This window comes from Scyliorhinus torazame, chromosome 6 (assembly GCF_047496885.1).
Source record: "Scyliorhinus torazame isolate Kashiwa2021f chromosome 6, sScyTor2.1, whole genome shotgun sequence".
Lineage (NCBI taxonomy): Eukaryota > Metazoa > Chordata > Chondrichthyes > Carcharhiniformes > Scyliorhinidae > Scyliorhinus > Scyliorhinus torazame.
The window spans coordinates 57,504,209-57,530,311 of NC_092712.1; the positions used below are offsets into that span (position 1 = coordinate 57,504,209).

Here is a 26,103-nt window from a genome sequence, read left to right on the forward strand (position 1 = left end):
ATCATCCATATGCTTATCCAATAAACTTTTAAATGCCCTCAATGTTGGCGAGTTCACTACTGTTGCAGGTAGGGCATTCCACGGCCTCACCACTCTTTGCGTAAAGAACCTACCTCTGACCTCTGTCCTATATCTATTACCCCTCAGTTTAAGGCTATGTCCCCTCATGCTAACCATTTCCATCCGCGGAAGAAGGCTCTCACTGTCCACCCTATCTAACCCCTTGATCATTTTGTATGCCTCTATTAAGTCTCCTCTTAACCTTCTTCTCTCTAACGAAAACAACCTCAAGTCCATCAGCCTTTCCTCATAAGATTTTCCCTCCATACCAGGCAACATCCTGGTAAATCTCCTCTGCACCCGTTCCAAAGCTTCCACGTCCTTCCTATAATGAGGTGACCAGAACTGTACGCAATACTCCAAATGCGGCTGTACCAGAGTTTTGTACAGCTGCAACATGACCTCATGACTCCGGAACTCCATCCCTCTACCAATAAAGGCCAACACTCCATAGGCCTTCTTCACAACCCTATCAACCTGGGTGGCAACTTTCAGGGATCTATGTACATGGACACCGAGATCCCTCTGCTCATCCACACTTACAAGAATTTTACCATTAGCCAAATATTCCGCATTCCTGTTATTCCTTCCAAAGTGAATCACCTCACACTTCTCTACATTAAACTCCATTTGCCACCTCTCAGCCCAGCTCTGCAGCTTATCTATGTCCCTCTGTAACCTGCAACATCCTTCCGCACTGTCGACAACACCACCGACTTTAGTGTCGTCTGCAAATTTACTCGCCCACCCTTCTGCGCTCTCCTCTAGGTCATTTATAAAAATGACAAACAGCAACGGCCCCAGAACAGATCCTTGTGGTACGCCACTTGTAACTGAACTCCATTCTGAACATTTCCCATCAACCACCACCCTCTGTCTTCTTTCAGCTAGCCAATTTCTGATCCACATCTCTAAATCACCCTCAATCCCCAGCCTCCGTATTTTCTGCAATAGTCTACCGTGGGGAACCTTATCAAACGCTTTACTGAAATCCATATACACATCAACTGCTCTACCCTCGTCTACCTGTTCAGTCACCTTCTCAAAGAACTCGATAAGGTTTGTGAGGCATGACCTACCCTTCACAAAGCCATGCTGACTATCCCTAATCATATTATTCCTATCTAGATGATTATAAATCTTGTCTCTTATAATCCCCTCCAAGACTTTACCCACAACAGACGTGAGGCTCACCGGTCTATAGTTGCCGGGGTTGTCTCTACTCCCCTTCTTGAACAAAGGAACCACATTTGCTATCCTCCAGTCCTCGGGCACTATTCCTGTAGCCAATGATGACATAAAAATCAAAGCCAAAGGCTCTGCAATCTCTTCCCTGGCTTCCCAGAGAATCCTAGGATAAATCCCATCAGGCCCCGGGGACGTAACTATTTTCAGCCTGTCCAGAATTGCCAACACCTCTTCCCTACGTACCTCAATGCCATCTATTCTAATAGCCTGGGTCTCAGCATTCTCCTCCACAACATTCTCTTTTTCCTGAGTGAATACTGACGAAAAATATTCATTTAGTATCTCGCCTATCTCTTTAGACTCCACACACAACTTCCCATCCCTGTCCTTGACTGGCCCTACTCTTACCCTAGTCATTCTTTTATTCCTGACATACCTATAGAAAGCTTTTGGGTTTTCCTTGATCCTACCTGCCAAATACTTCTCATGTCCCCTCCTTGCTCGTCTTAGCTCTCTCTTTAGATCCTTCCTCGCTACCTTGTAACTATCAAGCTCCCCAACTGAAACTTCACACCTCATCTTCACATAGGCCTCCTTCTTCCTCTTAACAAGAGATTCCACTTCTTTGGTAAACCACGGTTCCCTCGCTCGACGCCTTCCTCCCTGCCTGACCGGTACGTACTTATCAAGAACACGCTGTAGCTGTTCCTTGAACAAGCTCCACATATCCAGTGTGCCCAACACTTGCAGCCTACTTCTCCAACCTACCCCTCCCAAGTCATGTCTAATGGCATCATAATTGCCCTTCCCCCAGCTATAACTCTTGCCCTGCGGGGTGTACTTATCCCTTTCCATCACTAACGTAAACGTCACCGAATTGTGGTCACTATCCCCAAAGGCTCACCTACCTCCAAATCTAACACCTGGCCTGGTTCATTACCCAAAACCAAATCCAACTGAGGGTGAATTCAGAATGTCCAATTCACCTAACAAGCACGTCTTTCGGGACTTGTGGAAGGAAACCGGAGCACCCAGAGGAAACCCACGCAGACACAGGGAGAAGTTGCAGACCCTGCACAGACAGTGACCCAAGCAGGAATCGAACCAGGGTCCCTGGCACTGTGAATCAACAGTGCTAACCTGCACTGCCTGGGAGAGTGGTCGAGGTGAGTTGCCTCCCATCCTTTAAAAAATACCTGGATGAGTACTTGGCATGTCATCACATTTAAGGGTGTGGGCCATGTGCTGGGAAAAGAGATTAGATAGGTAGGTAAGGTGTTTTTTACGCATCGGTGCAGAGTTGATGAGTCGAAGGGCCTCTACTGCCCTGTGTGAGTCTGTGACTTGTCCACCCACCAGACCAATTGAGCCATTCAGGGGTCATTAAGGTGATCAGACCCCAACTTTGTCCACAATTGCTGTACCTGCGAGTTTGGCTCTTGCTTCTCCCAACCAAATTTACATCTCTTTGAGGGTGCCATCTCATTAAGGCACCCTCGCCGTGGACATGCAGCCACAGCATTGGCCACTAATGGCAATGGCGTTGCAGCAGGTGCTGTGCTGCCGGCCCTCTGATTGGGCTGGCAGCGTTTTTATAGAGTCATAGATGTTTACAGCATGGAAACAGGCCCATCGGCCCAGCTGATCCATGCTGCCCAGTTTCTATCACTAAGCTAGTCCCACTTGCCTGAATTTGGCCCAAATCCCTCTCTCCCCACCCTGCCCATGTAACGGTCTAACTGCTTTTTAAAGGACAAAATTGTTCCCGTCTCTACCACGGCCTCTGGCAGCACATTCCAGATGCTCACCACCCTCTGTGTGAAGAAATTTCCCCTCTGGTCTCTTTTGTATCTCTCACCTTAAACCTATGCCCTCTAGTTTTAGATTTCTCTACCTTTGGGGAAAATATATTGACTATCTACCTTATTGATGCTCCTCATTATTTTATAGACCTCTATAAGATCAACCCAAGGCCTCCTACGCTCCAGGGAAAAAAGTCCCAGCCTATCCAGCCTCTCCTTATAACTCAGACCATCAAGTCCTGGTAGCATCCTCATAAATCTCTTCTGCACTCTTTCTAGTTAAACAATATTCTTCCTATAATAGGGTGACCAGAACTGGTCTTACTCCATGTATGGTCTTACCAATATCTTGTATAACGTCAACAAGACGTCCCAACTCCTGTATTCAATATTCTGACCAATAAAACCTGGCATGCTGAATGCCTTCTTCACCACCCTGTCCACCTGCGACTTCAAAGAGCTTTGAACCAGTACCCCTGGATCTCTTTGTTCTGTAACTCTCCCCAACTACCTACCATTAACTGAGTAGGCCCTGCCCTGATTTAATCTACCAAAATGCAGCACCTCACATTTATCCAAATTAAACTCCATCTGCCATTCATCGGCCCACTGGCCCAATTGGTCAAGATCCTGTTGCAATCTTTTAGAACCTTCTTCACTATCCACTATGCCACCAATCTTGGTGTCATCTGCAAACTTACTAACCATGCCTCCTACATTCTCATCCAAATCATTAATATATATAATAAATAACAGTGGACCCATCATCAATCCCTGAGGCACACCGCTGGTCATAGGCCTCCAGTTTGAAAAACAACCCTCCACAACCACCCTTTGGCTTCGGTTGCCAAGCCAATTTTGTATCCAATTGGCTACGTTGCCCTGGATTCCGTGAGATTTAACCTTTTGCAACAACCTACCATGCGGTACCTTGTCAAAGGCCTTGCTAAAGTCCATGTGGACAACGTCGACCGCACTGCCCTCATCTACCTTCTTGGTTACCCCTTCAAAAAACTCAATCAAATTCGTGAGTATGACTTTCCCCTTACAAAGCCATGCTGACTTTCCCTAATTAGCCCTTGACTGTCTAAATGCCTGTAGATCCTGTCCCTCAAAATACATTCTCACAACTTACCCACTACAGATGTAAGACTCACCTGTCGGTAGTTCCCAGGCTTATCTGTACAGCCCTTCTTAAACAAGGGCACACCATTTGATGCCCTTCCAATCTTCAGGCACCTCTCCTGTGGCTGTCGATGATTTAAATATCTCAGCTAGGGGAGATACTGCAGGATAAATTGTATCATATTGTGGTCACTGCTCCCGAAGGATTCCTTCACCTTAAGTTCCCTGATCAAGTCTGCCTCATTGCAAATCCAGAATTGCCTGTTCCCTAGTAGTCACAAGCTGCTGCAAAACAACATCACTTCGGCATTCCACAAATTCCTTTTCTTGGCATCCACTACCAACCTGATTTTCCCAGTCCACCTGCATATTGAAGTCCCCCATGACTATTGTGATATTGCCTTTTTTACATGCTTTCTCTATCTCCTGATTTATTTTCTGCCCCACATCCTGACTACTGCTAGAGGGCCTGTACATAACTCCCATCAGGGTCTTTTTACCTTTGCGATTCCTCAACCCTACCCACAGAGATTCTTAGCCTTCTGATCCTATATCACTTCTTGTTATCGATTTAACTTCATTCCTTTTTTTTATTAAATATTTTATTGAAAATTTTTGGTCAACCAACACAGTACATTGTGCATTCTTTACACAATATTATAACAACACAAATAACAATGACCTATTTTATAAACAAAAAATGAATAAATAATAAATAACAAAAATGAAAACTAGCCCTAATTGGCAACTGCCTTGTCACAAGTAACACTCTCCAAAAATATAATTTAACAGTCCAATATATAATTATCTGTAGCAACGACCTAAACATACTATACAGTATATATTAACAACCCTGAGAGTCCTTCTGGTTCCTCCTCCCCCCCTCCCCCCCCACCCCGCCCCCCCCCCCCCCCCCGATCCTGGGCTGCTGCTGCTGCCTTCTTTTTCCCATTCCGTCTATCTTTCTGCGAGGTATTCGACGAACGGTTGCCACCGCCTGGTGAACCCTTGAGCCGACCCCCTTAGGACGAACTTAATCCGCTCTAGCTTTATAAACCCCGCCATGTCATTTATCCAGGTCTCCACCCCCGGGGGCTTGGCTTCTTTCCACATTAGCAATATCCTGCGCCGGGCTACGAGGGACGCAAAGGCCAAAACATCGGCCTCTCTCGCCTCCTGCACTCCCGGCTCTTGTGCAACCCCAAATATAGCCAACCCCCAGCTTGGTTCGACCCGGACTCCTACTACTTTTGAAAGCACCTTTGTCACCCCCATCCAAAACCTCTGTAGTGCCGGGCATGACCAAAACATATGGGTATGATTCGCTGGGCTTCTCGAGCACCTCGCACACCTATCCTCCACCCCAAAAAATTTACTGAGCCGTGCTCCAGTCATATGTGCCCTGTGTAATACCTTAAACTGAATCAGGCTTAGCCTGGCACACGAGGACGACGAGTTTACCCTGCTTAGGGCATCTGCCCACAGCCCCTCCTCGATCTCCTCCCCCAGCTCTTCTTCCCATTTCCCTTTTAGTTCATCTACCATAGTCTCCCCTTCGTCCCTCATTTCCCTATATATATCTGACACCTTACCATCCCCCACCCATGTCTTTGAGATCACTCTGTCCTGCACCTCTTGTGTCGGGAGCTGCGGGAATTCCCTCACCTGTTGCCTCGCAAAAGCCCTCAGTTGCATATACCTGAATGCATTCCCTTGGGGCAACCCATATTTCTCGGTCAGCGCTCCCAGACTCGCGAACTTCCCATCCACAAACAGATCTTTCAGTTGCGTTATTCCTGCTCTTTGCCACATTCCATATCCCCCATCCATTCCCCCCGGGGCAAACCTATGGTTGTTTCTTATCGGGGACCCCCCCAAGGCTCCAGTCTTTCCCCTATGCCGTCTCCACTGTCCCCAAATCTTCAGTGTAGCCACCACCACCGGGCTTGTGGTGTAGTTCCTCGGTGAGAACGGCAATGGGGCTGTCACCATAGCCTGTAGGCTAGTCCCCCTACAGGACGCCCTCTCTAATCTCTTCCACGCCGCTCCCTCCTCCTCTCCCATCCACTTACTCACCATTGAAATATTAGCGGCCCAATAATACTCACTTAGGCTCGGTAGTGCCAGCCCCCCCCTATCCCTGCTACGCTGTAAGAATCCCTTCCTCACTCTCGGGGTCTTCCCGGCCCACACAAAACCCATGATGCTCTTTTCAATCCTTTTAAAAAAAGCCTTCGTGATCACCACCGGGAGGCACTGAAACACAAAGAGGAATCTCGGGAGGACCACCATCTTAACCGCCTGCACCCTCCCTGCCATTGACAGGGATACCATATCCCATCTCTTGAAATCCTCCTCCATCTGTTCCACCAACCGCGTTAAATTTAACCTATGCAATGTGCCCCAATTCTTAGCTATCTGGATCCCCAGGTAACGAAAGTCCCTTGTTACCTTCCTCAGCGGTAGGTCCTCTATTTCTCTACTCTGCTCCCCTGGATGCACCACAAACAACTCACTTTTCCCCATGTTCAATTTATACCCTGAAAAATCCCCAAACTCCCCAAGTATCCGCATTATTTCTGGCATCCCCTCCGCCGGGTCCGCCACGTATAGTAGCAAATCGTCCGCATACAAAGATACCCGGTGCTCTTCTCCTCCCCTAAGTACTCCCCTCCACTTCTTGGAACCCCTCAACGCTATCGCCAGGGGCTCAATCGCCAGTGCAAACAATAATGGGGACAGAGGGCATCCCTGCCTTGTCCCTCTATGGAGCCGAAAATATGCAGATCCCCGTCCATTCGTGACCACGCTCGCCACTGGGGCCCTATACAACAGCTGCACCCATCTAACATACCCCTCTCCAAAACCAAATCTCCTCAACACCTCCCACAAATAATCCCACTCCACTCTATCAAATGCTTTCTCGGCATCCATCGCCACTACTATCTCCGTTTCTCCCTCTGGTGGGGCCATCATCATTACCCCTAACAACCTCCGTATATTCGTGTTCAGCTGTCTCCCCTTCACAAACCCAGTTTGGTCCTCGTGGACCACCCCCGGGACACATTCCTCTATTCTCATTGCCATTACCTTGGCCAGGACCTTGGCATCTACATTTAGGAGGGAAATAGGTCTATAGGACCCGCATTGTAGCGGGTCCTTTTCCTTCTTTAAGAGAAGCGATATCGTTGCTTCAGACATAGTCGGGGGCAGTTGTCCCCTTTCCTTTGCCTCATTAAAGGTCCTCGTCAGTACCGGGGCGAGCAAGTCCACATATTTTCTATAGAATTCGACTGGGAATCCATCCGGTCCCGGGCCCTTTCCCGCCTGCATGCTCCTAATTCCTTTCACCACTTCTTCTACCTCGATCTGTGCTCCCAGTCCCACCCTTTCCTGCTCTTCCACCTTGGGAAATTCCAGCCGATCCAAGAAGCCCATCATTCTCTCCCTCCCATCCGGGGGGGTTGAGCTTCATAAAGTTTTTTATAAAATGTCTTGAACACTCCATTCACTCTCTCCGCTCCCCGCTCCATCTCTCCTTCCTCATCCCTCACTCCCCCTATTTCCCTCGCTGCTCCCCTTTTCCTCAATTGGTGTGCCAGCAACCTGCTCGCCTTCTCCCCATATTCGTACTGTACACCCTGTGCCTTCCTCCATTGTGCCTCTGCATTGCCTGTAGTCAGCAAGTCAAATTCTACATGTAGCCTTTGCCTTTCCCTGTACAGTCCCTCCTCCGGTGCTTCCGCATATTGTCTGTCCACCCTCAAAAGTTCTTGCAGCAACCGCTCCCGTTCCTTACTCTCCTGCTTCCCTTTATGTGCCCTTATTGATATCAGCTCCCCTCTAACCACCGCCTTCAACGCCTCCCAGACCACTCCCACCTGGACCTCCCCATTATCATTGAGTTCCAAGTACTTTTCAATGCACCCCCTCACCCTTAGACACACCCCCTCATCTGCCATTAGTCCCATGTCCATTCTCCAGGGTGGGCGACCTCCTGTTTCCTCCCCTATCTCCAAGTCCACCCAGTGTGGAGCGTGATCCGAAATGGCTATAGCCGTATACTCCGTTCCCCTCACCTTCGGGATCAATGCCCTACCCAGCACAAAAAAGTCTATTGATTTAACTTCATTCCTTACTGACAATGCAACCCTGTCCCCTTTGCCCATCTGTCTGACCTTTCGATAGGACACATATCCTTGGATATTTAGATCCCAGCCCTGATCCCCTTGCAGCCACATCTCTGTGATGCCCACAACATCGTACCGGCCAATTTCAATGTGCGCAACAAGCTTGTTTACCTTGTTCCGTATATTGCGTGCATTAAGAAACAACACCCTCAGTCCTGCATTGAGGCAAGGTCTATCGGGAAGGTCGGGAAGACATCCTCGCAAAGTCCCGCACCTGCATGTAATGGAAACTCTCCTCCCGCCCCAACCCACACTTCTCATTCAGCTCCTCCAAGCTCGCAAACCGTCCTCCCAGAAACAAATCCTTCAGCTCCCTAATCCCCTTCTCCTCCCATCCCCAAAATCTCACATCCATCCTCCCTGGCTCAAATCCATGATATCCCCGATTGGCATCCCCTCTGATCCCGCTCCCAACCTAAAATGCTGCCGAAACTGTCTCCAAATTTGTGGCCATCACCACCGGACTCACCGAATACTCCCTGTGTGGATGTTGTCCTGCTTTGGATGGCAGCCCCTGCGGCAGCCTCTTATTTGGTCGCAATCATCATCAATATGATGTATTGGATCCAACATTGGTTCATAGATTCTTAACAGTCCCATATTTGACAATGAATATCATTGCACCACATTAACCATAACATTGAGTGAACTGGTCATACCTTGGGTTAATGGGTTTTCTTCAAAGGCAAACTAGCTGTACTAAAAATAAATATCTCCGACACACAATTTGCCCTAACACCCTCTTTGACCAGCTCCTGAAGACCATTCAGGGGTTTAATGTACTGAAATTTACCTGTCAACCTTTTTCTTTACACAAAGCTAGAATGAAATACCTTAATAGATTTTAAAAGGGAATGGATCAATATTTGGGGACTAATTGAACGATTCTTTTCGAGCCTGGAAGTGTGTGGAAGGGCGAACGGTGCTCCCGCAAGCAGGGAATCGGGAGTGTTTCCCGCTGCCATGGGAAGTGATGCTCATATGCCGTTCAATGGCACTGAGAAACTTTTTTTCAAAGGATCAGGTGTTACGTTAGCCTAAAACACTGACAGGTCCCGCAACATCCCGTCATGGACTCGCTAAATGCTCTCCCTTCTGGTCCCTCCACTCAGTCCCCCACATTTCCTGCCCCCACCTCAGTTCCCTCCCTTCAGGCGCTGCCCCTCAGAACCTCCCCTCCTTCAGGACCCCCACCCCTCAATTCCCCCATTCAGCCCCTCCACCCTTCACTCAGCTCTCCCCTTCAGACCCCGCCCCTTGGCAATGCCCCATCGCTTGGCACCGTCTAGGGTTGAGGGAGCGCAATGGGGTTAGTATCCTTCCAACACTTGCCTCCAGGGTGTCGAGGAGGCCCTGCAGGACAGGTGGAGGTTGGGAGGCTTGGGCTGGGCATGAAGAGCGCAGGTCCGGGGTCTTTTCTGGGATGGGGGTCTGCCCATCTGTAGCCTTGAAGTTTATTAAACTGTCTTTCAGCATGTCAAGTTTCAGTGCTACATCTGCCCTTTCTAGGAAGTTCTTCAGAACAAAGAGACAGCCTCTTAAAAGAAAACTGTGTTTTGAAAGAACACCAGCCCAAAAGAGGAAGCAGAGTGAATGGACCCCTGTCGAGCAATGTAAACAATGACAATACTTCCTTTGAATTAGTTTACACCTGTCAATCAAAAAGATTATAAAAGGCAATAGACCATGAAATTGAATGTAAACAATACAGTTCAAAGCTTTTAGGCTTCTAAGCATGCACCGAGGCTTGAAAGGGTTAAAGGGCAATGATATTGACTGTGAAAAAAGCCACATTAAAGGGAAGACTTTCGCTTTCCTCCAACAATTTATTGATCTTGACATGCTGGAAGAGCGTTAAAAGGTTTTAAGGCTATAAGAGAAAACTTTCACTTTCTTCTGACAGATCATTGATCTTGATATGTTAGAAGAGGCATCAAATAATTCAAGCACATCAGAGGAGAGAATTCATATTACAACTTGACATGCTGAAAAATGTTTAATGGTTTTCAAGGCTACAGGAGGGAAGACCTGCCGATTGACCCGGGGAGGACCTCTGACTTGAGTCCCTCCAGCCCAGTCCAAGTCTACCAACTCCCACCCCCCCTTAAGGTTCCCCCTCGTCAGCCTTGAGGAGAGGGAACTCAACCCCTTTCCCTGCCCTCAGAGTGCAAGGTGCCAGGTCCTTACCTTGTCAGGACTTGCACCAATTTAAACCAGTGTATATCCTGGCTGGGGGGGCTGGAGCGTCCCAGGAGGCCAATGAATCATGCTACCTGCCTGATAATGATAGTGACATGAGGCTTAATTAGGTGTATGCATGTTCCCATTTTGTAACCTCAAAACCTTTATACTGTCTCAGCAAATATTTTCACTTATATTTTCATTCGTACCATCCATGTGACTCAGTGGGTTTTTTCCATTGATTGTACTGGCACTGGATTTATATAATGCTTTCTCCTCTTTCGGCTCTGGCCGTCTGTCATGAGCTTTCCAATGGAGCAGCTCACTTCTTGGAGGCCCTCCCTGGCTCTCTTTATTTTCACCTTCCTGCTGCCAGACATCTAGGTTGACTGACAAATCATTTCCCCTTGCGGCCAGTTTCTGTCGCAAATAACTCTCCAGTAGTGCTACCAGTTGCTTGTTGTCGAGGGGCTCATTAACAGGAAAGTCCTCTTGTGACTGAAGCTGACCTCTCTGCTGCTGGACTTGACTTAAGGGCCTGGATTGAGCATGTTCATTGTCAGGGTAGGGATGATGAAATGCAAGGTAATGGTTTGATGACGTTTTCCCTCTGTGTCTTTGGAGAAGTTCATCCAAGGATGAGTCCGATTGAGCCGTCTCACTCTGTCATGAAACATAAATAAGACAATATGGTTTGCGATTCATCAGAACATGCTGTTGGTTCTCAATAAAATCATTATCAACTAGCTAATCCAGGTGAATAAAACCCAGATTGTTAATCCTTACTATATGTATATTTATTTAAAGGGGGAGGATAGTTCATGTGGACTCTCGGTTTGAATGGTCTGTGTAAAAATTCCATAGCTCAGTTTTCCACATCTGCACTTCCCAACCTGGAATTGTTTCCTTCCTCTGGGTTGTAAAACATGGATTTGTGAGTGAAATAGTGGGCAAATCATTGGCATTTACATTTCTTCCATCTGCCATCTACAGTAATTCTTCCTCACTGGTGAAGTCTCTGGGGACAATCAGCTGGGTTCTACAGGTGCACATCTGAGATGAAAGTGAAAATCTCCCCGTCTTGTGTTTATTTTCTCTATAACTGATTATTTGTTCCCTACCTTCTACATCATAATTCATCAGTCTTATTATGCAAAGCATTCTCCAATTTTATCCTTCTCCGTGAACACCGACAGTAATGTCTGGCCAAAATATTGCGGCAGACATTAGTTCCCAGTGACGCAGCCCCCTTGTCATGATCCACCAAATCTCAGACAGAGAGAAAAGCTTTTGATAAAATAATAACTCAGCTCAGGTGTTTGCTTCAGAGCCAGGAGGCTCCAGGTTCAAGCCCCCATTCAGGGATTTGAATCAGTAATCTAGGCTGACACTTCCGCACTGACAGAGAGGCGTCAATCTTTGGAGGAGACATTTAATATGCACCTGGACCAGTCGAACAGCTCAAGTTTCTGTGAACATTACTTAAAGAGAAAATTGGAATCATGGACAGCATTCCTTCATCAAGCGACACCAGAAGTAATTAATTAGTCACTTGTCTCGCTGCTGTTTGTGAAACATTGATGCATTCAAAGGTAGCTTACCTACAGCACTGTCTGAAATGCGAATCAATTCATTGTAGCTGAAGCTATATGGGACATTTATAAGAGATATTATAGAAGTGTTTTTTATAAATTGAAGTTCTTTCAAACAGCACTACTTTGGTGAACCCTAAGAATGATCTGATGCTCCTATGAATAAAAGATCTGCAGTACAATTCAAAGTTGTGGAGGTGCAGAGGTAACACTTGCATAAAGGAACAAAAATGGACAACACTTGAATGACATTAAAGTGGACAAGAATGAAATTGAAGGGACCTACGAGATTTTGTGAACACGATGCGCAGTGTCCAACTAGTTCTGAGCAGTAAAAGACAAAATTGCAGCCAGAAATAAGTACTTTACAGGAGGGTGGCCTAAGCGGAAAGAAGGAATTCCGTTGGGTAGATCAAAGGTAGACTAGGGAATTATAGAAAGCTTTGAAGTCAAGGACAGAGCTAGTGAGGCACATTAGTTCTGGAATCAGCGACATATTTAACAAGGTCATGGCAGACCCTGATAGTGGGGAGTTGACGAGAGGGAGGGGTCACGAACAGCAATCCAGTATCAAAGGGGCGGGGGGGGGGGGGGGGGGGGTGGCTAGGATGCAATAACTAGAGAGGTTACTGAAATAGGATGGGGAAATGCCACGGAAAATTAGAGGATCTTGAAATCAATTCACCAGGACATAGCAAGGCAGCAGACGAAGGGAGAAGGAACAGGGATGTGTAGGGCATGAATATGCAGCATTGAAGTGTGAGAGAGAGACTTGGGCCACAGAATAACTCACTGCCATCCTTTGATGTCTGCTTCACAAAAGAACTGCGGAATAGACAACTCCTGTATTCTTGTCATTAATAAAGAACTATCATTGCTATACATTGTAATGCATTTTATGGTTTCATGTGGCAGTAACTGTCCAAGCCAGTTATATATTTCTGACCATTTTAGAAAGGGAGAAATGAAAATCAATACAAACCTTGTCAGTTCTGGTCTTATGAGATGGCATGGGATTAGCTGGCTGTGATAAAGCACTGAGAAGCTGAAGGTATTGATGGAGCGACTCGAATCCTTGCAGGCCACCATCATCTGCCCCTTTATAATCTTCCTCACTTGCAATCTTTTCTTTTGTAGCTCTAAACAATTTTAAAAAACAGATTACCAGATGAGTTAAATTGAAAATGACATTTAAAAAGTGAGTCAAAATAGTTCGGCATTATTGAGTGAGCAAGTCATCACACGGCATAAAACATGAACAGGCCCTTCATCACTAAGCAGAGACAAGTTCAAGACGGTGACGCTGTTTCACTTCAAGCAATGTGCCATTGACTTTGATCCACAACAACAATGTTACCCCATCATTTAGCATAGCCCTATGTGAATGACAAGAATTATTTACCTAGTCCATGTCTCTTTATTGCTGGAGAACGATCAACATGTTGACAGGATTAGATGAAGAAGGATACGTTGACGATCTTAGATGAAGGATACGAGGAGGCCCATATCAAGCAAACACCAAAATGGGCCTGATGGGCTAAATGCCTGTTAGTGTCTTTCTTAGATACATAGAAAATGGAAGCAGGATGAGGCTATTCGGCCCTTTGAGCCTACTCCACCAATCATTATGATCATGTTCAGTACCCTGATCCAGCCTTCCCCCCATATCCCTTGATCCCTTTAGCCCCAAACACTATGTTGCAAACACTGCAGCTGTTCTCTTATCAACTCTGCCATCCTCCTTAAATATTAGCTGCCAGTCACAGTATTTGAGGTGCCATTTCCCTTCTCATTCTATGGTTCACAGTCACCCCGTGCTCATTCCATAGTATTTATGTTATACATCTCTTTTTCAGTGCATGGTGCTCCTGGATAGTCCCCGCACTTCAACCCTTGGTGTTCACTGTGTCTACCCGCTTTTGAGAAAATAGTACTCATGTCTCCATCTCAATCCATGCTGCTCAATATCTCCACGCCTCATCGATTCTTGACACTTCTTATGCCTTTTCAGGCCATAGAGCTCATGGTCTTCAACATCGCCTCAGTACATGATCCCTTCCTTGGTATATGGTATTTATCCTGCCCTTTAAGGGACAGCATGGTAGTATAGTGGTTAGCACTGTGGCTTCACAGTGCCAAGGTCCCAGGTTTGATTCCCTGCTGGGTCACTGTCTGTGCAGTCTGCACGTTCTCCCTGTGTCTGCGTGGGTTTCCTCCGGGTTTCCTCCCACAGTTCAAAGACGTGCAGGTTAGATGGATTGGCCATGCTAAATTGCCCTCAGTGTCCAAAAAGGTTAGGAGGAGTTATTGGGTTTGGGGGATAGGGTGGAAGTAAGGGCTTAAGTGGGTCGGTGCAGACTCGATGGACCGAATGGCCTCCTTCTGCACTAGATGTTCTATGTAATCTATGTATGTAATTTCTTCATCAACCTATGGGTCTCCGGCCTCCATCCCTTGTCTAAACCATACTTTTTATGATGTCCATTTGTTCCTCAACCCATGATGCTCTAGCCTCCACCCCTTTCTCAGTCCATGGTGTTCACCTGTCTTCCGCTCAGAGTCCTCATTCTCTCCATCCCTCCTCAGCACCATGGTGCTCATCATTTCTACCCCTTTCTCATCCTGCTCCTCTACATGGCTACTTGCGAAGAACTACTCATCATTCCAGTTTTTGATAAATAAATTGTGTGGATATGAAGGTTCATTATCACACAGGGTGCAACTTTCCATTCTGGAGACTAAACCCGGTGATGGGCAGGAAAGGAGGCGTGATTCCCTTTGGGTTGCAGGGCAGCTGAACCTGGTAAGATATTATGCTTTTTAGCTCATGATTTATGCACCAGCGAGGAGCTTGGTGAATCTTGTGACACATTGGTGGGGGGGGGAGGGGGCCTGAGGGGGCACAGGAAATTGTCCGCCCCTCCGTTATCTCCAGGCACTACATTCATGTGGCGACTAGGGGCTTTTCACGGTAACTTCATTGCAGTGTTAATGTAAGCCTACTTGTGACAATAAAGATTTTTATATTATTATAAATTATTATTAAGCAGCATCAGGGCAGGCAATCACTCGCTGGAGGTGAGGAGGAAAGCAATAGCCCCGAAGAGAAGCAAACGCTCTGCACCACGATGAAGTGAAGCCTCCCTCGGAATTCTACTCCAAGTCATCCAGGAAAGTCCTCTTTCCATGTGATGGGAGCAGGAAGTCCTCCCACTGAGCATGCCTGCCTGGGAGGAGGTCACCGAGGCGGTTAGTGCCCGTGACACTCAGAAAAGGACAGCTCTGCAGTTCCACAACACATAAATGATCTTCTCCACTTCATCGGGTGAAACTTTGACGCACTCCAAACGCACACTCTCGTTCGGGTATCAGGCAGTCATAGCGTGCGAGTTCACAGGGATTTCACACACAACCAGCAGATGGGACATCAGCACTGAATGTCTCACAGCCACTTTAAGTTTACCATCTCATGTAAGATCCTGCACAAATGGCATCTTAATTCCTTACTGGGGAGGGCTCTGCAGACACAACAGAGATGTATGTTAACATTTAAAATGCAGGTTCCTTTCAGAGTAAACAAGGTCCAGTTTCAAAACGAAATGGGAGCGGGTGATGGTCATTGAAGCTGGTCCTTTAGAAATAGGTGTTTCCCCAGTTGGGGTTGGCTTCTGGACAGGGAGATCCAGAAGGGAGGAGTGGAAACCAGAGTTTGCACTGAACTATAGTATCACAATAAAACAGTTGTGAATCATCAAAATGTCTTTCATCCAAAGATGTGCAAGTTAGGTAGATTGGCCATGATAAATTGTCCCTTAGTGTCCTGGTGTGTGCAGCTTAGGTTATGGGGTTACAGGAATAGGGGGAAGTGGGTATGGGTAGAGTGCTCATTTGAAGGGTCGGTGCAGACTTGATGGGCCACATGGCTTTCTTCTGCACTGTAGGGATTCCATGATCCTGCTGCATAATTCGGTAAATGAATATTCACCGATAAAACAATGCATGCTTTTGAACTGCTCTTTCATCCATAGTGCTCGCAGTCAATCCATCTGCTTTTATGCAGGACAAGATCTCACATAACAAAGGAATAGAGCGATGACCTAGAGTTACGGACCCTCTCAAGGTTCAAAGAGCTGGCTGCTGAGTTAGCTGGTGATGATCGGGATGGTTCCTGCGTGCAAGGCAAGATTGGCCTCCCCCAAACAGCTAGTGAGGGTGCATTCAGCATAAATGGACAGCGTGCAGACAATGACTGTGAGTGATCTTTAATGCATGATCCTGCTTCGTCAATCAATAATTCTCTCTTTTCTCCATTCTAAGTACCAGTAAGAAAAAGGGGAGGGTTTCCTCAAGAAGACAGAACCCCAGCCACTTCTAAGGAGAAATCAGCTGAAGACCCTTCACTGCATCAATCTGAACCTTCCACCAGTGCAGATACTCACATCTCAGAGTGACCTCTGAGGGAACCAACCTGGCAATCACCTCACAGACACAGGTCCACAGTGGCTTTAATTCCTGGACCAGACCACAACAATTGCTGGGATACAGGAAAGAAATCCCAATATTGTATTTCATCTGTAAGACTGTGCGGAAAGGATACTTTGCTCCAGGAGTGACTCCACACACAACTAGGGATATGTTATATTAAAACAAATTTTATTATTCACCCAGTATTAAAACTAACTTGAACAACCAAAAGAAAATAGCTTACAATTACCAGTTATGTCATGCTTAACAATGAAATTAAACTCTAACTCCTAACTGCCATCATTTATCTCCACTCAAGCAAAACCCATCTCAAGTCACAATCAACTTTGAAATGCAGTTATCAGACCCGGGAATATTTGCTGTATAGAGATGTCTAGGATGAACGGCTTTGAGAAAGAGAGACCCTTCAAGAACCAGCTTGGCAATCTTGTCAGAATTTAAAAAAAAAAATTTAGAGTACCCAATCATTTTTTTCCAATTAAGGGGCAATTTAGCATGGCCAATCCACCTAAGCAGCACATCTTTGGGTTATGGGGGTGAAACCCACGCAGACATGGGGAGAATGTGCAAACTTCACATGGACAGTGATCCAGGGCCGGGATTCAAATCCGGGTCCTCAGCACCATAGTCCCAGTGCTAACCACTGCGCCAAATGCCACTCCGCCTTGTCAGAAATTACTGTTCCATTCACAGGCAAAATCTGTTCAACTAAACTGTTTTGAGAGAAACTGCTAGTCTGTTCGCAGGCAGATCAAAACTGTACTTCAAAGCTCAACACCTGACCGCTCCAGCACCAGGCTCTTCCTATTAACTACATCATTTTACTAAAGCTAAACACAATGGGTGCGATTTAACGGGGGGAGAATAACAGGGTGTTTCTTGGAGCCTGCAGCGCTGAGAACGATCTTGCTATCAAATGGGACTGTTTTTTGGAAGCCCCTGTGGAGAGGCTGCACTTCCCCCCCTTCCTGCACTGGAGAGCTGAGATCGGCCACAATTTTTAAATGCCATCCGATCTCTTAATCCCCACTGCGGCCTCCGCAACCCCCCAACACCCCAATTTACCATTCAGCGGGTCTTCAAGGAAGGTCGTCCACTGACCCCACCTTTAAGGAGAGGGCACCCCCGGGCCTGATCCCCGGCATGGGCAACCTGGCACCCAGACAACTTGGCACTGCCAGCATGGCACCCTGGCAGTGCTGCCAAGCACTCTGGCACTGACAGGGTAGCATTGCTTGGGTGCCTGGGTGGCAGTTCCAAGGTGCTAGTTTGGCAGTGCCAAGATAACCAGGTGGCATTGGGGGTGCCAGCATTTGGAGCGGGGAGCCATACTCGGAGTGTCGAACCTGCCAGAGTTGCAGATGGGAGCGGGGTCGGGGGAGAGATGTTTTGGCCTTCGCCTCGTTGATCGCTCGCAGGGGGTTTCTGTTGTGGAGAAAATGTTTCCCAGAAGGAGCTGAACACCTTTGATTGATACTGAGAGCAAGCTGAAGGTGGGTGAAGACGGCGAAAGAATTCGTGGCAACCCGAGGACTGTACCCAGCCATCTCCGACCACCGTCTTCTCCACGGTGACAGAAACTGTAGGTACGCACTGGACTCCTTAGTCACCTCATAACTCATTTCCGTGTGGAAGCAAGTCATCCCCACTCCAAGGGAAGAGTGAGATTTGTAGTGTCCATTTAACTTCTGTGCAGCAGCCATGGCCCTTGATTGTTTGATCCTCCCTCCCTTTCCAAATGCCCCTGGGAGGATTTGATGGTCATTGAGACTAACTGCACTGCAGCACCAATGCATTCTCGCCCTGAATGCACACCATTGGCAAAGGAGCAAAGCTCGAGTCCAGCACACAACTGAGCCATATTCTCCATGGATTGAGTAGAGAATTAACAGGAGGATCTTTCAATTGGCCTGAAATTGTGCTAAACCCATCTCACACACCTTGAGACCCGCTCCTACATCAATTTTTTTCAAGCTTGTTATTTACTGATCATTGAATCCAAGCATTTGTGAGTGCGACCTGCTTCCAACCTTCCACATCATGCACCAATTTCCTCCTATCATCCTCCATAGTTGTTAAGTAATGGGTTAAGAGACATTGCAATTAGTTGTCTCATTTATGTTAAGTATCCATTAATTGACACTGATATGTAAAGGGGCTTCAGGTGGCCTCTGCCAGGTGATGGATAGTGAGAGTTTTGTGCAAAGGCTGTTGGAAGGAAGTAAATGTGTGTTTGTGAAAAAGGAACAGAACTTTAGACTCTTCATATCACAGCAACTAAAACGTCGAACAATAGTCACCATCTTCTAATTATCATTCCTCCTGCAACAATCCGGCCTCCCCCTGTTACCCTTGACACCATCATTGTTCATGTGGATATTCCTGTTCTCTCCCCTGAACTCTATAATGTTGATGTCCCAATGCCCTTTGGTTGATCTGATCCCTCAGTTTCTTGAGGATAAATGCATCCTTAAGTTCTGAGACCCGCCCCTGACCATGAGGCTATCCAATACCCTCCCATCCATGACTATTCAACCAGGGACATACAGAATACAGATGCCTCCCCTGAACTTTATTGTGCCTACTGACTCCCAATAGCATGTCTCAAACCACCAGGATCAAATGACTTAGATGACTGTCCACACCCGACATGCTGTTCTGTGAATGACTGTCACTGCCCAGAGAGGCCTTTCCCCACCTAAGACTGAAGCAAAGTCATGTCAGACTGGAGAACACTCTGACATGGCCGGTACAGCCAAAGAACCATCTCAGAAATATGCCCCCAACAGCGCTGCCTTCCCCAGACAATTTTTAAACATTTGTCCCTGGACAGTCCTTCATTCTTCCTCTCTGCGCCTTGACCAACTCTAGTGCTGACTCCATCCCACCCTCCTCTCTCACCTTCCGCACCCCACTAGTCCTGTCTCCCTCTCACCCTCCCCTCTTGTTCTGCCTCGCTCCCATTTCTGCCTACATCTCACCCCGGACCATTGGCCATTCTTCCCGTGCCCAGCCTTGGTGCACCTTGTGCTACAGGCATCCACTGTGCAGCAGTGATGGTATTAAAGGAAGATGAGAACAGAGTGTGCTGACCTCCAAGCCATGGATGAATTGGCATTCACCAGGTGCACGCTTCGTGAAACAGAAGAATCACAGCGCAACTTCACGGTGCATGGTCGCAAAATGGAAATGCTAATTATCCACAGGCAGAGCGTGTCATTTGGTGGGGGAACATGATGCTGGCAAGATGGCTTTTTAATGGGCATTCATGTGATGCAAATGAATGCGAACGTGGTTCCTGAAATTGCTCAGTGAGAACCGCGACTTACCTTTTACCTGCCTTGAAAGTCAGGAGAGCAAAATTCCAAACTATTTTTCAGCTGGCGGGAAACTGATATTTCCTGTCAAGCCAAACTCAATGCCCCTGCCGTGAGTGGCAGCGGAAAGTTCCTAGGATTCTCTATCATCGATTTTTTATTTGATATTCTAGCATACATTTGTTAGCATCAATTCAATTTGATCTATAATTTGAGGCAATGAATGATGCAGGTAAAAGATGAAGAAACAGGCTTAGCAGAATGACAGGATTTGGTGAATGTTCTCTTTTCTCACTCAGAAGCAAAATGTTTTACTGACACGTCACCTTTACCCTTCTCCCTTTTGCACACATATTGACTTGGAAACGTCACTCAATTCTGGAGCGTGGAAATGGGGGATTTTGGGGAAGTTGTTCAGTTATTCAAACACATATTCGTTATGGGACAGCTGTTTCTTGAGCCAAGGCTCCACCTGTACCATCGGATGGTTAACGTGAGCACTGGCAATAGATTAAGGTGCAAAAATAGTTGCAAATCATTTGCTGTCATTTAGACAGGATGTGCAGGCAATTTTACCACATTTATTACCCACACAGCCATAATAATTCCTCCCTCCATAACTTACCCAGCCCGCGCCACGCTTGAGCACAGTTATCTATGACTTCTGCCAAGGGGAAAGAATCAATTTCAGCTCTTTGAGTACTGATTTACAAACACTGCTCAAGGCTCCAAATGTAGTGAGCAGTGTTTGTAAATCAGTACTCAATGACTTGAGTGCCTTGAGTGATGCAAGTGCATTTAATTAGGAATGAGTTATTCAAAAAGCTGGAACATGACAGATTTGATTTGAACGGAGTTTATTTTTGAATGGAATTATTTATGCCCTATGCCATAATTGGTTATTTTTGTTGCTCGACCCTCGGCGTGCTCCTTATTTTGAAAAATCAATTCATGGGATGTGGGCTTCACTGGCTGGAACAGCATTTATTGCCCATCTCTAATTGCTCTTGAACTAAGTGGCTTGCCAAACCATTTCAGAGGGCATTTAAGAGTCAACCACATTGCTGTGGATCTGGAGTCGCATATAGGCCAGAGCATGAAAGATGGCAGGTTTCCTTCGCTAAAGGGCGTTAGTCAACCAGATGGGCTTTTGTGACAATCAATGATGGCTTTGTCGTCATCATTAGTGTTACGACACCCTGGGCAGGTGCGCGGTCAATTCCACCCCATTCGCCCCAGAGTCACAACACAAGTGAATTGAACAATAATTCTTAAGGGCAGCACGGTGGTACAGTGGTTAGCACTGCTGTCTCACGGTACCAAGGTCGCAGGTTCGATCCCAGCTCTGGGTCACTGGAGTTTGCACATTCTCCCTGTGTTTGTGTGGGTTTCGCCCCCACAACCCAAAAATATGCAGGGTAGGTGGATTGGCCAGGTTAAATTGCCCCTTAATTGGAGCAAATGAATTGGGTACTCTAAATTTAAAAAAATAATAATTCTTAGAAAAATACCCAAAATCTTTGGCCCTTGGCTGTCAAATAATTAGTCACCAGGGTTGTAAGTTTGAACACAATTACTGATTATATAGAACAAGAACCAAAATGAAATCTACAGCAAATAAAACTGGTTAACCATTATCAAATTCCTAATTCCCCCCCCCCCCCCCATTTTAACTTGCCCCCAAACTGAAATTCCTTGGGACTTTGAGAACCCTTCCACTGGGACAGGATCCAATCACCACCTGCTACCCAGAAGAGTATGGCCTTTTGGGTCAATTCATTGCCCCCCACCCCCCCCCCCCCAGTCAACACACATACACAATACAGACAAACACAGAGGGGATGAAAAGGGTAAAAAACAAAATAAGTAAAAGAGAAAAAGTCTTTGCTTCAGATAGATGTTTCCAGCACCTTACTCCTGTTTAAACTTTGCTTCCAGTTCAAGGCATTTATACTGTGGGCTCATTCAGGCTTCTGTAGTTCCAGAAATACGGCCTTTCGGGAGAGAGCAAATGTCCTGGTCTTTGCTTGCAGCCTGTATTGGTTTTCCCGTACGTTCATTCATCCAGGTTCTCGGCAGTTTCAGGAATAAAGCCCTCACAACCTTTCTGAAGATGGAGAAAAAGTAGATCCTTGCCCAGTGAACATGAGTCAAACCGAAACTCCTTGGGACTCTGAAAACCCTTCCACTGGGACAGGATCCAATCACCACCATCAAGGATTGGCCATTTGGGCTAATCCGTTGCCCCCCCCCCCCACCCCTGCAGTCAATCAATCAAACCAAGGCCCAGCCCATCTCTCTCTCTGGTGCCGACAAGTCTGAGACTCCTGTTAAAACTAGCAGAAAGTTGCTCTTGTAATTTTTGAGTTCCCCATTCTCTCAGGTACTTGATTTAAAGATACATGTCAATTAATCCCGAATGGATCAAAAATGATAATGGCAACATTTTTAAAAAGGGAAGTAAGAGAACAAACACTTAGACTTTTAATTCTAGATTTTTTTATTGAATTCAAATTTCACCATCTTACTTAGTGGGGTTTGAATCCAGGTCATTAGTGTATAACCCTGGGTCTCTGGATTACTTCCAATGACGATACCACTATTCCACCGCCTCCCTCCAATCCCTCTACTTACTGTGCCTGTTTCTATTATGGTAAGAAGTCTTACAACACCAGGTTAAAGTCTAACAGGTTTGATTCGAATATCTAGCTTTCGGAGCACAGCTCCTTCACCTGAGGAAGGAGCAGTGTCCGAAAGCTAGTGATTCGAAACAAACCTGTTGGACTTTAACCTGGTGTTGTAAGACTTCTTACTGTGCTCACCCCAGTGCAACGCCGGCATCTCCACATCATGTTTCAATTATGATACGCACCTATCCTTTCAACAATCAGAAGTCTACCAGCAAATCTATGGTGGCACTCAAGCTGGAACTAGGAAGAAACGTGGGTGCAAATGGTGCCAGCCATCAGGTTCCAGGGGCGAGTGAGGCTCAGGCTTGGATTTGTAAACAGAGTTTCTCATCATCCGGCTTAAGCAGCCAAAGCTGCAGACCTGAAAAATTGGATTAAAAAAATACAACCATCAGCCTTGTGATTGGCTGATGGTTCAAAGTTTTTTTAAAGCCAGTCTGTCAGGTCAGTTTCACTGAGTTGCTGTGCTACTATTTCCAAACTTCAGGCAGCTTCCGTTCTGACTTTTCCTTTTAGAAAAGCCTACCAGTAAAACCACAAAGTTGCCTGGACGCTAACAACAGCAGTTCCTATTCACAGCTTCCATTAGGAGAGTGCTCTCAATTATAATAATAATCTTTATTCGTGTCACAAGTAGGCTTTCATTAACACTGCAATGAAGTTACTGTGAAGATCCCTGTAAATACTGTGAAATACTGTGAAAATACGATGAAATTGAAAGCTTTCAGCTGAATATCTACTTGTAAAATGGTATGTGAAATCTCGAATGATTTTAATAGCAAACTGGATGCTGGATGTTTGGGTAGGCTTGATGAGGGGGGACCCCCAGGGACCCCATATTGTGGTGTTCTCATTTGGGGAGTGTGGATAGTGTTCAGCTCTCCAGTGCTAAAGAGTACGGCCTAATCTGGTGAGAAAATCCCCAGCACTGGGGAGCTAAACTCTGAGATCAGGGACGGGGTTCTCCGACCCCCCGCCGGGTCGGAGAATCACCGGGGGCTGGCGTGAATCCCTCCCCCACTGGTTGCCGAATTCTCCGGCACCGGATATTCAGCGGGGGTGTGGCCGCGCCGGTCGGCGAGCCCCCTCCCCCGGCGATTCTCCGGCCCACGATGGGCCGAATTCCCACTGCTGGAATGCCTGTTCCACCGGCGAGAATCAAACCACCTCTCTTCCTAGCAGGACTAGCTGGCGTGGGCGGACTCCGGGGTCCTGGGGGGGTGGGGGGGGGGCGCGGTCTGGCCCCGGGGGGTGCCCCCACGGTGGCCTGGCCCGCGATCGGGGCCCACCGATCCGCGGGCGGGCCTGTGCCATGGGGGCACTCTTTTCCCTCCGCCTCGGCCACAGTCTTCACCATGGCCGACGCGGAAGAGACCCCCCACCCCGCGCATGCGCGGGGATGACGTCAGCAGCCGCTGCCCAGCGCAGTCGTTTCGGCCCTGGCTGGCGTGGCGCCAAAGGCCTTCCACGCCGGTTGGCGGCACGCCAACCACTCCGGCGCACGTCTAGCCCCTCAAGGTGAGGGCCTGGCCCCTAAAGGTGCGGAGAAATCCGCATCTTTGGGGCGGCCCGACGCCGGAGTGGTTCACGCCACTCCATCCCGCCGGGAGCCCCCGCCCCGCCGGGTAGGGGAGAATCCCGGCCCAGGCCACCATTTTCAAAGGGTGCCCCGTCTCTAAGTGAGCTTGTGGGTCCCCACACCCCCCACCCATGGACAATGTCACCCTCCACACACATGGACACTACCCCACACCAGCTGCAGCTGGGGGGACGGATGAGCGGGATGGGAAAGTGGGGGAGGTGGAGTGTGGGAAGGTGAGGGGGGCATTGGGGGTTATAGTCGGTAGTACTCTTAATATCAATGACGCATGCTGCACATATACAACAATGGGTGTCAGCGGGCGCGATTCTCCGCTCCCGCGACTAAGTGCCCACGCCGTCGTGAACGTCGTCGAGGTTCACAACAGCGCGAAATGGCCCCGATCCCGACCGATTCAGGGCCCGAAAATGGGCTACGGTCAGGGCCGCGGGAAACTCTGGGGGTGTGTGTCGCGAAAGCCATGTCGTCACTGCGTGACGCCCAAATGACGCGGCACTGCATCATAAATGGCGCGATCCGCGCACAGAGGACCCGGATGAGCAGAAATAGGACGAGATGGCTGAGCCCCGACGAGCCGCACCGAGGTTCCGGGACCCGGACAAAGAACAAACAAAGAACAAAGAAATGTACAGCACAGGAACAGGCCCTTCGGCCCTCCAAGCCCGTGCCGACCATGCTGCCCGACTAAACTACACTCTTCTACACTTCCTGAAAGAACAAAGAAATGTACAGCACAGGACCTGGACACCCTGCTGGATGAGGTGGAGCACAGAAGGGACACCCTCTGCCCAAGACGTGGGGATCGCCAGCCATCCAGCGCGGTTGGCGTGAGGATGGCACCGCTGTCAGTGCTGTGGGGAAGACCCCCCGGACCTGGGAGCAGTGTCGGAAGAAGCTACACAACCTCACTTGGGCTGCCAGGGTAAGTGCCATGAGGGTGCCCCCAGGCCCCTCCCCCCCCCCGGCACGAGGGGGGGAAGTGGGGTGGTGGGGGGTCAGGGGGGGGTTGGGGGGGGTCAGGGGGGGTTGGGGCATCAGGGGCGGTGGTGGGGGCGTCAGGGGGATTTGGGGGGGTCAGGGGGGGTTGGAGCATCAGGGGGGGTGGTGGGGGCGTCAGGGGGGGTGGTGGGGAGTCAGGGGGGGGTTGGGGCGTCAGGGGGGGTTTGGGGGGCTCAGGGTGCCCAACGATTTACTCGACCCACATGAGCCCCGGGACCCCCCCTGGAGCGATGCCATGGCGTGCTGTCTCCTGAACCAGCAAAAATGTAGTTCAGATCTGCACGCCCTGATGATACCTGCCTAATTGTGATGCTTTATCCAACCCCCTCCCCCCCCCCTACCCTCCACCCCCCACCCCAGGACAAGACAGCTCACAACCAGCGTGAGCCCTGTGCTGCACCCGCTAAATGTCCACGAGCAGAGGGCCCTGGACCTCGCTGGGGGATCCGCCACCCGGGAGGTCGCGACATGCCAGGTCGGAGGCGCAGAAGCAAGTGAGAGAACCCTGCATGTCCTCAACCCCCCCACCCCCCCCACCCCAACCCGTCATTGTCTCCCTCACACATTGCCCACTGCAGCCTCGATCCCCTCCCCCCTCACACTCATGCCACTGCACCCTCGCACCCCTCCCCCCGCTCACACTGTGCACCCACCACCACCATACACCCGGGCCACCATGTCTAACGAACCCCGAATCTTTATGTTCCCCAGGGCCAGACGCCGAACGTCCAGGGACGTCTCGGCCAAGAGACAGCGGAACATCGCCAACAACAAGCGCACCCAGGAACGCACGCCAGAGGTTGGCAGTCGGTCGGCCAGGATGGGAATCCTCTCAGCATGGGACGCAGAACCGGGACACTCACACCACCGAGAG

General features: G+C 48.3%; 1 protein-coding gene across 2 annotated transcripts in view; it reads right to left on the reverse strand.

The window, feature by feature from the left end:
- The window catches only part of ptprn2 (protein tyrosine phosphatase receptor type N2), a 1,583,832-nt gene that overhangs the window by 939,561 nt on the left and 618,168 nt on the right, over positions 1 to 26,103 (reverse strand). Inside the window, exons 5-6 of one of the 2 annotated variants that reach the window (XM_072508225.1) lie at positions 13,121 to 13,277; positions 10,756 to 11,209 (exon numbers count right to left, since the gene is read on the reverse strand). In XM_072508225.1, the coding sequence (XP_072364326.1) occupies positions 10,756 to 11,209; positions 13,121 to 13,277 (611 nt within the window). The remainder of the gene's footprint in view (positions 1 to 10,755; positions 11,210 to 13,120; positions 13,278 to 26,103) is intronic. The other variant, XM_072508226.1, reaches the window with a different exon arrangement.